At 37.5% G+C, this 16,280-nt stretch overlaps 1 protein-coding gene across 2 annotated transcripts; it reads left to right on the plus strand.

Annotated features, from left to right (window-relative positions):
• Positions 1-997: 997 nt before the first annotated feature.
• On the plus strand, positions 998-16,081 carry LOC110061318 (uncharacterized). 2 transcript variants are annotated; one of them, XM_089290517.1, is made up of 10 exons: positions 1,002-1,561; positions 3,476-3,701; positions 4,324-4,665; positions 6,314-6,387; positions 7,297-7,346; positions 7,786-7,930; positions 9,212-9,322; positions 9,796-9,923; positions 10,201-10,288; positions 15,376-16,081. In XM_089290517.1, exons 2-10 carry the CDS (start codon positions 3,512-3,514, stop codon positions 15,505-15,507), a joined length of 1,260 nt encoding a protein of 419 aa, XP_089146643.1. In that variant the 5' UTR covers positions 1,002-1,561; positions 3,476-3,511; the 3' UTR covers positions 15,508-16,081. The 2 variants fall into 2 exon arrangements, 1 of the variants encoding a protein (XP_089146643.1); XR_016207524.1 differs by lacking the exon at positions 15,376-16,081 and having other exon boundaries at positions 998-1,561; positions 9,796-10,009.
• The last annotated feature ends 199 nt before the right edge of the window (positions 16,082-16,280 follow it).

Below are 16,280 nucleotides of genomic sequence, written 5' to 3' on the forward strand. Positions count from 1 at the left end.
ACGTACGACTACTAAGTAGTAGTCAAAGATTATGTGAGTGCGTTCGACGCCTTCACTCCTGTCTATTGCTATAATCTGCCTTTTTGTATCAACAACCGAAGTTTTATAGACATACTCGGAAATGTTGGGTTGCAGTTAAAATCACTGTACCGAAGGAAACGTTGACATGATCCCATATTTTTCTTCCATCCGGCTTAAATTTCTATGAGGATTGTCGCAAAAACTGAAACTATGAAAGACTAACTCTTTACAGGGGTGGATCCAGGATTTTTCAAGGGGGGAGAGGTGGATGGTACCTTTGGGTTGTAGATCAGAATTAATGGGGGATACCCCAAAAATGTTTCAGTTTGAAAATTGGAACCTAATGACCTAATTTAAAACTGTTACGTCAGAAATACTAGCAACGCCACAAAAGTAGAAATAAACATTGAGGTAACTGACCGGAGTTGTTCCCTTCTTTTCTACTATAATATTCAAAATTTATTTCAAGTTTTTATTTTTTGCTTCTTTGAAAGGGGTGGCTAGTCAACCAATCTACTTCCCCCCGCCCCCTAACTCCGCCCCTGTTTTAGCAGTTTACAAGACTGCTCATGACTGGTCATAACTTGAGTAAAGATTTCCGTCTCAATCATGGTGTGTTACCGTATTGGTTTTATGCGATCCTTTTATGGAACATCATGTATAGTGAGAATATTTTATTTGTCAGGGAAGTGGTAAAAAAGAGAAATAATCGGATTGTCATGTCTAGGATAGAAATATGAATACCAGAAGACAAGAAATGACTGAAAGGGGTGCAATGTTAGCTAACTTTGCAGAAATGGAACAAAACGTTAAAATATTGTTGGAATACGGAAGATGGGGATCGTTTTCCAACGCCTGGTGTCATTGCATGTTTTTACAAGAAGTTACGATCATTTTATTTTCGTTTTCGATTTTAGGTGGGATTATAACTCCCGTCCAATTTTCCGCTTCCCGCCCCCACCCCGGAAAAGTGCTCAGGTATTATACCTTATGTCAGTCCCTGCGCTCTCCCACCGCGTGCAGTCAGAGAATTGGCGAAGGTGAAGCCCCATTAAACTTGTACAGTAATTCCAGTGGGCATAGGAGACCTCTGATACCACGGACTTATCTCTCAGTGAAGCCTTATAAAATATGGATTGTTTATAATACTATTTTTTCTACTACAAACTCGAGAGCACTTTTCGTACAAAACCCCACACTCTCTCCACCCTTCTTGGTCCTCTTATAAAGGCCAGGTTACCTTTGCAAGAAAAAAAAACATGGCGGAAAAAATGAAAAGATATGGACTTCACCATGTCAAGTTATGCAAATATTGTTCATCCGTGGCTGATGTTATAAATAATGCATTACAACGTGTTATCGCCTGGCGAAAAAGCATACTGATTGGCGTACTGATCTCGCCGTTTGTTCGCGTGCGACCACCATCTTCCCTAAACCCATTAAGCACAGAGCTAGACCGGGCATCGAGCAGCAAATTTTCATGGATTTGAAACGCCGTTGTGGCCGTTGACATCAGTGAGTAAAGACAAAGGAAATATCGGTAACTCAAATTTCATCTGCTTTACATCACGCTAACTTACAATACTGCTTCTAATCAAATAAAATCAAGGTTGTCTTTAGTAAACATTATACATAAACTTAAGCTTACGTTTGAGCTAAGTTTACGTTGATTTCATTAAATTTGTCATCTCTAAGTGAAATTTTGGAATTTTGCAGTGTTGTTTTTCGAGTTCAACTGTCACGAAAAGAGCAAGGAGTCGTGTCAAGACTTCAAGTGCGACTTTTAGCTAATTGCAATGCTAAAACCTTTGTGAACGTATCAGATCGGTTGACAGTACGCTCGTTCTAGATTTGGTTCATCAACCAATTGAGAGGTTTACAATGTATCGTAACCTTTTTGTGCTAAGTACAAGGGGAAAAAAGTCGAATGAAACAAGAAAGAACAACTGGTTGCTAAAGAATTTGTTTTGCGTTTTGCGCAAAGCATGGAATTTATAAACGTGTACTTTGGAACTTTAACCATTCTTACCGAAGATTTTATCGTTTTACACGAGAAAAAAGTACGTCGTTTCTCACAATGCATTTAAAATGAATTTTGGTAGGTGCTAAGTATTTCTTTTATCTCTTTAAGTGATAAGTCCGACAGCTTTTCTATACACATGGTGAAAATTTAATTTATTGACGTACATTTTAATATTACACCTGTCGTGAACGGTTTGTTTGTATGTATGTATGTATGTATTATTATTTTTATGATATTCTTCACATGTCAGTGATATGAAAAACATGCTTTATATATCACCAGATTGCAAACAGTTGTCTCCACTATATATACTATAATCATCAGTTTGTTCTCTCCACTAAATTATTAGAAGAACACCCAGATGACAGCTAAAGTGGAGGCTGTTTTTATAACTGTGAAAATATATTAAGGGGTACCACTGTTTTCTATAGGCATCCTGCTCTCATCCTGGAAGAACTTTAGTTCAAACTCACAAGAACCCGATTTATTGTTTCTTACGTGAAAAATATAAAAAATAAAATCATAATTTTGAAAAAATAATTTCTTTACCAAACGGTCTTGATAGCACAAATGCAACAATTATCTCTAAAAACACAACAACGCTTTTCAGTTTTCGGAACATGTTTCGATGTTTCAAACATCATCATCAGCCATTATGAATGTATAGAAAAGATTTACAAAATAATAGCACTATGTTTAGTCCTAAAGATTTTGTTCCTGATTCTCTTAAGTCATGTGTTGTTTATCAGTTAACATGTGCAAGCTGTGGAGCTCGTGATATTGGTGAAACCAATAGGCATTTTAACACACGTGTTAATGAGCATCTCTTTCAGGACAAAAATTCCCACATTTTTAAACATCTTGGTGCTTCTAAAGGTTGTAGGGATAAGTGTGATATTTCTTGTTTTAAGATTCTCGATCATGCCAGCACTTATTCTCAACTTAAAATAAAAGAGAGTTTTCATATTGAACAGTTGAAACCTGAACTCAACAAACAAGTTGAGCATGTTAATCTGTCGTTGCATTTCTAAATTTATCTACTGTTATTTACAGGGAGTTTTAGATTATTTTTCTTGTTTGTGTTTCATTCTCAAACACTTAACACTCATTCTCAGCTTGTTTGTTGAGTTCAGGTTTCAACTGTTCAATATGAAAACTCTCTTTTATTTTAAGTTGAGAATAAGTGCTGGCATGATTGAGTATCTTAAAACAAGAAATATCACACTTGTCCCTACAACCTTTAGAAGCACAGAAAGAGATGCTCATTAACATGTGTGTTAAAATGCCTATTGGTTTCACCAATATAATGAGCTCCACAGCTTGCACATGTAAACTGATAAACAACACATGATTTAAGAGAATCAGGAACAAAATCTTTAGGACTAAACATATATTGTAAAAATTTTGAAATAATAAAACGTTAATTTTTAGCTGCAGCAGCTGAAGCTGTAATCAGCATATGCCTTGATGACATCATTGCCAGGCCGTTTGGGTTGGCCAGTCACTGGTGACAAGACATTAGAGTTTGCAAGAAATCCAATTGAATTTTTACAAAAGAACATCAACACATTGAACTCAAGGATTTTTCTAGTGCGTACACTCAACAAGCCTCATGTGTTTGTGGCTTCAAACCAAGGGGTCAAGGAGGTGTTAGAAGGTAAGGCATTACTGAGTAATCATTGTCAGAAAAGTAGTGCTACACCTCTTTTGTAGAAACATACAATTCATAAGCTTGTAAAAAAAAGGTAGCATGCATGTACTTAATGGGTTGTGGGGGGTGAGAACTCTGATAAACATTGTTTTATGAAAAGAGAGAAATGAAAGTTTTGCTAGGATCTAAACAAATCACTAGGCTCCATTAATGAAATGTTGCCTGAACATGCACGTTTGATTCATGGGTCTTTCTTATAAGACTCATGAGTGTATAGGGCTGAGTCTATGGCTATATATTAAATGATTTATGAATCAAAATACAAAAAAATTAAGCTTCGAAAATCAATACCTCCCTTAAGACATGGTGAAGATAAAATAACTAATAGTTGTAAAACTTAGAAACTTGTATGACATTCATATAGCAATTCACAGAATAGGTAAATCCTTCTCACTTATTTCAGATTTAACACGTGAAAGTCATACTCAGTTCAGTGGGGACCATCTGCCTCGTGAGTGGCAGCAGGCACAATAGTCAAGATTGTTTCTCCCAACTGAGTACATAGAAAGTTTTTCTTCATCAATATCATTGTAACTTGAGTTTTTTTTTTTTTTTGAAAAACTTTTAGACACGGAAGGCAAGCTAGACATGAGTTACAAAGACTTTGGATACATGTACAGTTTGTATGGTGACTTAGTGATTTTTAACAGTGACGATGAAGCTATAAGGTTGCGAAATGTTCTTCATGATGTCTTCAGACCTGAAGAGGTGACTCGTTACATAGGAGAAGTGGAGATTGTTTCATCTAGGTTGTTGAACAGCATTGAAGATGGTGACATTGTTATTCCTTATAAACTGTTCAAGCAGCTGACAACTGAGATGTGTTTACGATTATTTTTGGGTGTGGAGATGGAAACTGCAACAAGAGAAGCTGCATCTATCATTGAACTTACAATAACTCACTGGCATGGTAAGCAGACCAAGATAAAAAAAATAACAATTAATAATTAATGATAAGCTTTACCCAACTGTCTCAGTGCATAAGAAGTCTGAAGCTTTTGACTCAACTACTCCCCTAAGATACTCAGATGCATGTTACATTACAGTCAATGTAACATGTTGCTGGTAACACCTTTCTAATCAATGTTGGACACTGATTGGCATTTTAACTTTAAGTGCAAAATTATTGGATTTACATTCTAGATACCTTACAGTGCTTTTACTGGCATTCTCGTTTCCAGCGGCCATGACCCTTTTGTTCAGCACGAAGAATTGTGACCTGTGGCCAGTTCAAACACGGAAGTCCTTAATTCACCACACTTTCCATCAAAGAGCCTGAGAAATATACAGTACAAAATAAGTACTCTGTGCATGCTCAAAAAATTGGGTCTGGCCAGGGGCCTGTTTCTTGAAAGCCCTGAAAACTTTTCAGACCTGCAAAGCCATTTTTAGTTAATCTGTATCAAAAAACAGAGAGGTGTGTGCACCTGAAAATTGTTGTATGAAGGGAACCTCTGTTCATATTACAGTAAGTACGGGTGTAACAATTCATGTTCCTGGCAATTCGATTCAATTTCAATTATTGCTTTTTGATTTCAATTATTTCGATTCGATTGTGCAAAATATTAATGTTTTTTTAATTCTTACAACATGATACACAATGTAAACAACCTACAACCCTAAACCCTGAATTTTAGGATACAATGAGCGTGTCGCACATGATTTGCCTTATTTGGAAATTCTCAAGGGGTGTTAGAAGGGCAACATTTTTACCACGCAACACAAAATGGCGCACAAACTGCAAATGTCTTTACTGATCAATCAAAAACGCACATTTTAAAGAGTTCTGGATTCTAATTTCACAATATAATAACTCACTGAGGGCACTCTGAGAGAGGTATGCAAAAAATCGAACCAAAATCAAAACGTGGAATCAAAGAATCGTGAATCGAACCGAACGGTCATAATTGCGATTAATCGAGAATTCGATTAATCATTACACCACTAATATTACGAATATGTGAATAAAATAGCCCTGCAGTCATAAGGTTTGAAATTTTTCTATGGCTTTCTGGGTGCGAAAACTTTTCGGGACCTTCGAGAAATGGGCCCCTGATCTAGAGGTTGCACTTCTTGGTGCTTGCCAAACGGATGGCAGCCTCTGTGGATAAGAATGATGTATTCATTTGGTAACATTAAGAAGCAATACTGGGAAGCTTACACAAAGCACAACCTATTTTATTCTCTCCCTCCATGAATCTTTGCCAATTTTTCATACCAGTTAATACTGTTTGCCAGAAGCCATTTGTAATCTTAGGGGAGAGAGCAGAAGTATGTCAGTGTAGTGATTCAGTGTCTGCTGAGACAGTATCACTGTGTACAGAACAACAACCTGCATGTGACTCAGCTGTTTAGTCTTGCCCACATAAAATTGATTAGTAAACAGAGATTAATGATATATCTCTTGCCCCTGAATTCTGACCCACCATCATATTCCTCTGCGTACTTGTCACACTTACAGTAGTTTACACAGTTTGTTTTCTTTTTAGATACCCATTTGATATACAATTATCCTGTATTTTGTGAGTAATGTTACAATCTATGACTTTGTTTTAAAGGGCTTATATCTGTTCCGGTGAATTTTAATGTTTATGGTTATAAGTCTGGATATACCAAGGCAATGGCAGCAAAGGTATTTAAAAAAATTAAAAAGTATTAGTGCATGAATTCTAGAATTTGTATACCAGTCTATTGGAGGTAGTCCAATAGCTCTTCTGGGAGTAAAGAAAACCAATTTTTGGGCTTGCCTCTTGGGCAAGCTGAAACTTCAGGAACTACTAGCCCAAAAATCATTCTCACTAGTCCCAAAATATTTCATCTCTTATTATATATTGTAACTCGAAAGTACCTGCTTGTCTTTCAGACCAATTTCACGTGCCTACTAAATGCTTGAACAAATTTGATTGCCTAATTAAGGAGATGCTTTTCATAAGAAAACTTAAACTATCTCAAAACGTGCAAATGGACTCCATTTGCGCAAAGGTATTCAGTTGAAGAACTTGTGATCCTTTGTTATTATGCTAATTTGTAGAGACTGTAAAGCATAGAAATCAAATCTTCGCATTAATCTATTTACTTTGCCTTGAGAATGGTGTCACGATGATGCCAAAACGTTGGCTATAAACTTAAATATTTGCTTGCTTATGTTTAAGAATTGATCAAGACTTAAAGTGTTTCTGTAAATACATTTCCTCAACATTTCTCAAGAAACTTCACTTGTCTGTCAGGCAAATGAAAGACAGAATCCACAGCCCACAGGCTATTGGACATGACAGACCCCTTCTCATTTTCCTAAAATGGTTCAGACAGTTTCAACGGGGATGGCTGTAATTGGAATGACCTTGGTTTATGTTGAGAAGGATTTGGATTACTCTTGGAGGAGATCTTGCAAACCCAGTGTTTTCTTCGTAAAGTCTATTAAATTAAAAGAGATTAAACATGTCAAGTAGTGTTAAAAAGTTAACCTGTCACTGAATATTTACAGCATCTGAACTGAAAGTCATTAATTTAACAATTGTTGATACATGTATTTCTCCTACAGAATCGTCTCCTGACCATTGTCAATAAGCGTCTTTCAGAGGAGAAAAATGGGTGAGTGAATCATGAACAATGTAGCAGCATACTTTCATTAATAAAGCTCCCTGCCCCTTGAAAATTAAAACTTAGCAAGGTTTGGTCTAGTCTGTATTGCTCTCAGGTGAAACTCTTTCAAGGATCTGTATATTTCCTCTGTTGAAGATCCTTCAGGATCTGCATGAAGACCTTATTGCATGAAGATCTAGGTGAAGATCTTCAGAAGTTTTCAGGATCATCCTCAGTTGCTTTAGAGACCATTGACAGATCCTCGTCTTTTAGGATCTTTAGCTCTGGTCACTGAAGATCTTTTAAGATCCTTCAAGACCACAAAAAGCCACAAAATGTACTTGACAAATTGATTGAAGGGGGCGGTGGTGTGTTGCAGAAAATATCAATGTTGAAATCTGAATGTGACATTAACCTTAAACTACTGACAATGTTATTTTGTTTTTAGGTTCCTAAATGTTATGAGAGAATCAGAATTTAAGTCCAAGTCTGAAATGGCAAATCACATTTTGTTATTTGTGTCTGCTCTGGTTCCAAAGGCTTTGTCTTCCTTGATGACATCTTTCTGCATTGAACTTGCTAAACCCCAGAATGTAAGTAAATCAGTCAATCCAACTGTCTGTCTGTTCATCCATCCATCAGTCAGTCAGTCAGTCATGATCAGTTAGTCAGTCAGTTAGTCAGTCATTCTGTCCGTCTGTCAGTCAGTCAGTCAGTCAGTCATGATCAATCAGTCAGTCAGTCCATCCGTCCATCAGTCATTATCAGTCAGTCAGTCATGATCAGTCAGTCAGTCATGATCGGTCAGTCAGTCAGTCAGTTAGTCAGTCAGTCCGTCAGTTATAATCAGTCAGTCAGTCAACCAGTCAGTCCGTCAGTCAGTTAGGCATAATCAGTCAACCAGTCAATCAGTCAATTAGTCAATCAGTCAACCAGTCAGTCCGTCAGTCAGTTAGGCATAATCAGTCAACCAGTCAATCAGTCAATTAGTCAATCAGTCAATCAGTCAATCAGTCAATCAGTCAATTAGTCAATCAGTCAATCAGTCAATCAGTCATTCAGTAAGCCAGTCAATCAGTCAGCCAGTCAGCCAGTCCGTCCGTCCGTCACTTCGAAATGGAATCAATTATTCTGACCACGAAGATCCACCAGCCACTCGCTCAAAGACTCAACCAATCACTAAGGGACTAACCGAGTGAGGTCAAACAGTTAGACTTTCATTCAGTGTCAGCCTGTTGGTTAAATGTGGTTGGTTGTTGTTAGGAAAATTGGTCGGTAAATCAGTTGGTACCAGTGGTTGGTTGATTAGTTCATTACCAGACGAACAGTATGATTCAACTTTGTTTAAAACAATCTTAGATCGCCGTCGACTAGAGAAGGTATCAATCAATCAATCAATCAATCCTTTATTTGTTAGAGCAGGTTTATAATTACAAGATTGAATGAACAATATTGAATCGGCAGCCAAAAGGCGTATGTGGACCTGCTTATAATAGTAAAATAACTAAGATAAAAATAAAACAATAATTAGAATTAAAATACCTTATTCACTTAATAATAAATAAAATCATCTGTCTTGTTTGAAATCAGAATGGCTTCTTTATTAAAAGAAAATTGGAGGATGTCTTTAGAACATTTTCTTAGGTACATGTTAGTAGCAAAAGTTAAGCAAACTATCATGATTAAAACAGTGTGAACATTGCGTGTGTGAATCTCATTAGGACATCCTTCACTTCATTCCAGCCGTAAATGTCTTGCGCAGATTTCTTATAGCGGTGATCTTGTTGTTAATAGTAAGAGGAGACGGTTAAAGCTTGATGAGCAATAAAATTGCATTCTGTAGTTAGTAATGACGCTGTTAATTTACTTTCCAGCTTGAAAAGCGGCTCAAAGCAGCCCAAGATGATAGATATTTGGAAAATGTTCTTTTAGAGGTAAAACGACTTTGGCCACCGTTTTTAGGAGGACGAAGATTGGCCAAAGAGGTAACATTTGCTTTTTCTCTTTGTTGAATTTGCATTCGTCTTCTTTCTTCTTCCTTTCTTAATTCTATTTAACTTTTAGATTATTTATGACTTCAAGATTTCTATCCTGTTATAGTTGACGTGGGCGCAGCCCAAGTCAACTATCACGCATAGAAATCGAGAGCGAATAATCTAATTGTTTTAGTATAAATTTACAAGTCGTTCAAAACTTTATCTCAATCCTCTTCACAGACACTTCGAAAACGCAGAGAAGTGGCCGCCATTTTGTTAACAACCGCACACTGCTTGGCTACTCACTATCTACAACAGAATAAATAGTGAGTAGCGTAGCCAATCAGAGAATCGCATTCGTGATAGAACGCTAGGAGATTTAGACTAATTCTCCATTCATTTATACTTTGAAAGTGTTGTGGTATAGCGAGGTATGGTAACCACAGGCGAATGAAGATTAATCCTTTTTCATTTTTCACCAGGATGTAGAAATAGACGGCTACAAAGTCCCCGGCGGTTACTATGTAGGATTTCTCACAAGAGCTGCCAACTGCGACCCCAAAATATTCCCCGAAGCTGAAACGTTTTTACCCGAACGATGGGACACTTGGTGAGGATTGCTACAGAGTTGGTTAGGAAGTCAATTTCAGCTCCCTCACATAGCACTTTCCTAGCATAAAAATCACTGTGTTTAGTGCAAGTTGTGATTTTTGTTTGCCGATTATCTATCATTTTCTACCCCTTTCATTCCAGAACATAAATGTCTTTTGAAAGCGTTCTCTGTTAATAAATTCCCTATGATATAACTAAGGGCAAAATTACATAATAAAATCTTTTTCCTGACTTATTTAAAGAGTAGTACTGATTGACTGGTTTGTTTTCCGTAGTAACCAGTTAGACCGAGATAGAGTGTGGACGTTTGGTTCAGGTCCCCGGATGTGCGTAGGACATAAATTCATTCACAAGATTATAAAGGTGTGTCTTTCGTTTCCCTTATATATAAGAAATATCACCATTTATGGTTTGACTGTTGTGATGTTTTCGATTTGGTGACTTTTAAACTGGGTTACATGAGACAAAAGGGCTTTTATGAAATTGCCGGAATGAACAAGTGAGAATGCAGATGAATCACATGCACCCTCTACTGAAAGTTTAGCCGTGGGCGCGATTGTTGCGTCTTTGAAACGTCTCCACATTACCGTGGATGTTTTCTAGATGGCGAGGAGATTTGAAAACCGCACCCAGATCGAACACTAAAACCTGGTTTTCACTAACGACGCAAGCACAAGTGCAGGCACAAGCGCAAACACAAACGCAAGCAATAGGGATGACCCAAGTGAAAACGAAATTCAACGCAAACACAAGCACAGGCAAAATCATCCGAATCTTCCAAACTGTTTAGGCGCGAGGTAATCTGCATTCAGCGTTTTCTTGGCCAAACTTAACAACGTGGGTAAATATCCTTGTGTTTGTGTTGTGCCTGAGCGGTATTTCGTCGTCACTTGTTGCAGCGCAAACAAAAGCATAAGCGCAAGCACAAGAAAAGGGTAAAATTTTGATCCTTGTGCTTGTGCTTGCGCTTGTGCTTGTGCCTGTGTCAAGGCCGTTTCACGGTGAAATAAGAATTGTGTTTGCACTTGTGCTTCACTTATGCTTGCGTCGCTAGTGAAAACCACGCTTAAAAACGCAATTTGAACCATGTGCTACTGAGTAATACGATGGTTTTGCACGTGGAGTACGTGCGTTATAAATTCTGGTACATTTCTTAGTCGTCCTCTACAAAACAACAAGACAGAAAGTACTAAATTCTGGATTTTAAAGAGGTAGTGAATTACAATAACGAGTTTTCTACGATTCTTTCGTACTTGAAAGTTGTCTACAAACAGATATTGAATCAACTTGGAAGTTAGTCTGACATGGAGCGGCAACCCGAATGTAAGTGAAGTCACAGAAAACTTGTTCAAGTCGCGGATTATTTCAGAAATAACCAAGAAGTTTTTTCTCCTGTGGTGTGTGGCAGCGTACTTGAAATTCTTGCGGGCTTTATACGCGAATTGAACTGATGATACGGCCTATAGCTAGATTAGGAGATAAGTAATTAGTAAGCTAAATATCAAATGATGCAGCTAAAACGACGTCTTCATAGTCGCGTCCGCCTTGTTCACTTAAACTCCTTACTGTTTAAATTAACGTTACCTTCGGAAGGCGGCTTCGTTGATTGTTTCCGGAGAACTTCGGTTTCCATGCAAATAAAAACCTTTTTGCGGTCGGGATAACTTGCCTGAAAATTGACTGGGCTTGAGTATGGCAAGCCGTTTGTAGCAAAACTTAATCCTTGCAATATATGTTTAATCCTTTAAATAACGGTTTTATTTAAAGATAGAAAAAGGCATTCAATCCAATGGTAAATAAAATTTTTGGTTCAATTCAATCTTTTAATTTTCACGATTCAATCCAATACCTGGAATATTGATTCAATCCAATACCTGGAATATTGATTCAATCCAATACCTGGAATATTGATTCAATCCAATACCTCGAATATTGGTGTAATCCAATACCTGAAATATTGATTCAATCCAATACCTCAAATATTGATGCAATCTTCCTGGGCCGAGCGCGGCCAACAGGAACGAGAGTAACTGAGCACTAGAGAGCACTGAAAACATGGCGGGCGAAGGAGAACTAGATTTAGAAGTTGAGTTTCCTAAGTTTCTTGCAGACATCTTGGATAAAACGGAAATAATTTTTGAGAATTTTGACTCAGAAGTTGCAGAAGCGCACGCCGAAGTTCTTGATCAAACCATTAGTCTGCTTAGGTAAATGAGACGTTGCTACAACCGAGACACAAGGGACACGGAAAATTTAGATTCTATTACTGCCGCTTTTGTAGATGTAAGTTAACCAATTTTTATGAGACAAACATATTTGTTTATTAAAAGCTGTGTGTGCTAGCTTTTTGTGGCAAATAACATAAACTGTGGCAAATTTTGCTACCACATTGGTCTTTGGTATTGTGCATATTTCTGCTGTCCAATCATTACTGGCACACTAAACTTTGAACTGTAAACAAAATTTTTGCTGTGCCGTGTGCACAGTCAAACATGTTTCTCACAAAAACTGCTTGTGTAAACCTGGCTTTAAGTTATTTTTGAAATAAGAACCTTTACATTTTACAAGACAGCAATCATTGAACATTTTGGATGTGTTTTAAGTTTTTCAATGTTGTTGTCTCATGTTTTGCATTATTTAACCCACATGTGGTACTTCTTTCCTAAAAACGATGTTTTCCTTGATATTCTATTACAAACATGGCACCAATTTGTTGTGAATATTATCAGGTACCCAGGGCTCAAGGCTAACACTACTGCCAACTAGCCACACATTTCAGTTTTGAATAGTAGATTTTGCACTTTCACTAGCCATTGTGACAATCATGATGGAATGGAGTACTGGTCTACTGGATGAAGACAAAATTGAGAATTATCCTGACAAAGTAAAACTGAAGAGAATAGAAACTAATGAAAACAGGGAAACTATGAGTGAATTTCATGGAAATAATTGCCTTAATAAGCATATGATAAATATTTAACTATTAAAGGGAGATAAAAGAAAATGGCAACACTGATAAAAATACATCAGAGATTGAACATAAGCATATTGAAGAAAAACAGGATTCGTGTTTGTGGGAGTGAAATTTTCTTAGTGATTATTATTAACATTTTAGATGCAACAAGAAATGTCCAAGATTGACCACTCATAAAAAAGTCAGTGAAGCTGTGTATGAAAAAGGCTGGCTGGTGCAAAGTTAGTTTTGGCTAGTGACATGAGTCCTGTTAGTAGCCATTACGCCAGTGCACCAAGAGGTTAGTCTTGTCTCCTGGGTACTTTTGAAAATAAGATAACAAATTAACCTTGCCACATTTTAACATCTGTTTTGATAAGCACCTGAAAAATCTACAAGGCAGAGTAGTGCACATGGCAGTTATCAAATGCCCTGATTTCTCTTCAGTTTAGTTGTGTTGCTAGAAGTTAGGCATTCTGTAATTCAAGCAGTTTCTGAGTTTTGTATATCAATGAAAAGGAAGATGAGAAAATAATTTACTTGATACAGGGTGAGGTTTTCTGTTGTGAATTGAGTTGCCAAAATACTTTAAGGGCCATAATCTCCTTTACCCAGCCCACACACATGTAGTATTATGCAATTGTCAGTTGCCCAAGTTTAACTGTCACTAGTTCTAGAGCCTTTTGGAAGATGTCTACTCCCATTTGACTTGATTATCTTAAGGGATCTAGCCTTTCCAATACAAATGACTGCAATGAATCATGTTGTCCCAGGTCAATTTCTTCAACTACAACATTGTTATCACTGTCCAATGGAGTTGGACCATCAGGATCATCACCATAGTATTCAAAATCATATGACTTTTCATTTAAAACGGGGTTTTCAGGCTGCATCATATGATTAAGCCACATTTGGTATGGCAACCAGTTTTTTTTTCTGTTCTTACATTTTGGTGGTTGAAAGCTTCAGTGAACTGGCAAAGAGCAAGGTTTATCCTTGGTTGAAAAACTAAGTGTAAGGTGCAAAGATGCACTGAATTATCAGTGTCCAGGATGCCTGACAATTCCATACTACAAAAAGTGTAAAAGTACAAGTGGGAAGCACAACGGAAACATCCCTCCACAATCTTTCAATTCGTTGGTTGTGTTGATGGCCCTGCAGTGAAGCTGCCCCTCTCCTCTCTTCTAACCTGCTCCATTGTATCGCACACATCAACGTTTTCAACACCATGATCTACTCGTATTCTCGAAGGCCAAAATTCTCCGTCTCTCTTAACGGCATCCAGAAAGAATTCAAGAACTGTTTCTGCTTTATTGCTGGCACTACATTTCAAAAACATTATTCTCCGAGAAAATCCGTCTATACAGCCGAATTAATATTTTCCATCGGATCAGAGAGTGATGTCCATCCAGATGCCAAAGCGAATTTACGCACCCCATCTCAAGACAGTATTTTGGGGATCTAATTTTGCTAACCTTTCTCTTATTCTTCTCCGTTGAACCCGTAACCCAATGGACTTAAAGAAACCTGCAATGAAATTATATCCATACTCTTGAATGATTTCGGTTCCTTATCAGGTAAGTTGTTGAAACCCCTCATATCTTCTCAGCCATACTCTGTCAATCTTCTGTGAATTGTCCATCTCCAAACTCCAATCATCTTTGTTATCGTTGTCCAGATGAATCCTAGTCCTCAAAGTTCCTCGAGCACCTCAACAGGAATTTTAAGAAATGGTCTTCCATGATTCCAACTTCTGAGTCAAAGTTCTCAAAAATTATTTCCGTTTTATCCAAGATGTCTGCAAGAAACTTAGGAAACTCAACTTCTAACTCTAGTTCTCCTTCGCCCGCCATGTTTTCAGTGCTCTCTAGTGCTCAGTTACTCTCGTTCCTGTTGGCCGCGCTCGGCCCAGGAAGATTGCATCAATATTTGAGGTATTGGATTGAATCAATATTTGAGGTATTGGATTGAATCAATATTTCAGGTATTGGATTGAATCAATATTTCAGGTATTGGATTACACCAATATTCGAGGTATTGGACTGAATCAATATTCCAGGTATTGGATTGAATCAATATTTTAGGTATTGGATTGAATCAATATTTTAGGTATTGGATTGAATCAATATTCCAGGTATTGGATTGAATCATGAAAATTAAAAGATTGAATTGAACCAAAAATTTTATTTACCATTGGATTGAATGCCTTTTTCTATCTTTAAATAAAACCGTTATTTAAAGGATTAAACATATATTGCAAGGATTTAATTTTGCTACAAACGGCTTGCCATACTTGAGCAGTATTGGTCAGCGATGTTGCCAAAAAAAGCTGACGTACTTTATGGCGTCATTCTGACGTAACAACCTTCGGAAGCTTTCGGAACTCTTCGTGGGGGCTCGGGACGATCGAAAAGTGGGGTGCCAAAGAAGAGCTAAGCGGAAGGCTGGAACAGGCCACCCGTTTTGTTAACTACTTGTGTTTGTCTTGTTTTTACAGCTTCTTGCAAAACATCTTCTTCAGTCGTTCGAGTGGGAACTGGTACCGGACCAAGATTTGACATACAAATGGCTTCCAGTGTCACGCCCGAAGAATGATGTACAAGTTGTGTTTACAAAGATTGGATTATGATATGGGCGTGTTTTTGGACATCTTAAGTTTTACTCATGTTTATTTTTTATTCAGTTTTTTTTTTATTTTTTTTTAACAAAAGTCGTTCGCTAAAATTAATTTTAAAAATGTGTTTTTTTCATTCGGATGGAGTTTCTTTTAAGGTGACTCTTAACCGAGACATTAATAACCAACATACCCAAGCTGTAACGGTGTTTGTGTTTTTTATTAATCACAAATTGGGCTTTCCAAGCGTTGATCCCTCTTATAAATAAAGTATATAATGTCTGGAACTTTGTAAAGACCTAGTCTCGGAGAAGCAACAATTTGGTAGTTTGTCGAGCGAGAATCGAAACGAAAACATTAAGAGAAAAATGGACGTGTTTGTTTTGTCTTGTTGTTCACTGCCTGTTGGTGTAATGTGTAGGGTCAGGAGCATAGTGTATGATGAAACGATTAAGAGTTGTGCTCTCAGTTTGTGAAGTTAGTGGTTCATCAATTCGCCTGAACCCTTTCATATGTCGAAGTCGAGAAAGAGATCTGTAAAAAAGAAATAACAATAAAAGACCACTTACGGTCGGTATTTTCTGTTGGAGTCCGAAGAGTGTTTGTCTCCGCGAATACGAACGTAAAAGGCGGTATGGACGAAAATGGGCTGGGGCGAGCCGCGCCCTTGTTTCGTCTCATTCCTGTCTCATTGTATACTCTCGCCCCATACTCCTTGCCCGTGAGAACGCACCGCAAGCAAGCTAATCATTCAACACTAATCCGCAAGAACCTCGATCGGTAGGGAA

The sequence above is a fragment of the Orbicella faveolata genome, unplaced genomic scaffold (genome assembly GCF_042242905.1).
Source record: "Orbicella faveolata isolate gen_17 unplaced genomic scaffold, um_ofav_v1 contig_1, whole genome shotgun sequence".
Taxonomy (NCBI): Eukaryota; Metazoa; Cnidaria; class Anthozoa; order Scleractinia; family Merulinidae; genus Orbicella; species Orbicella faveolata.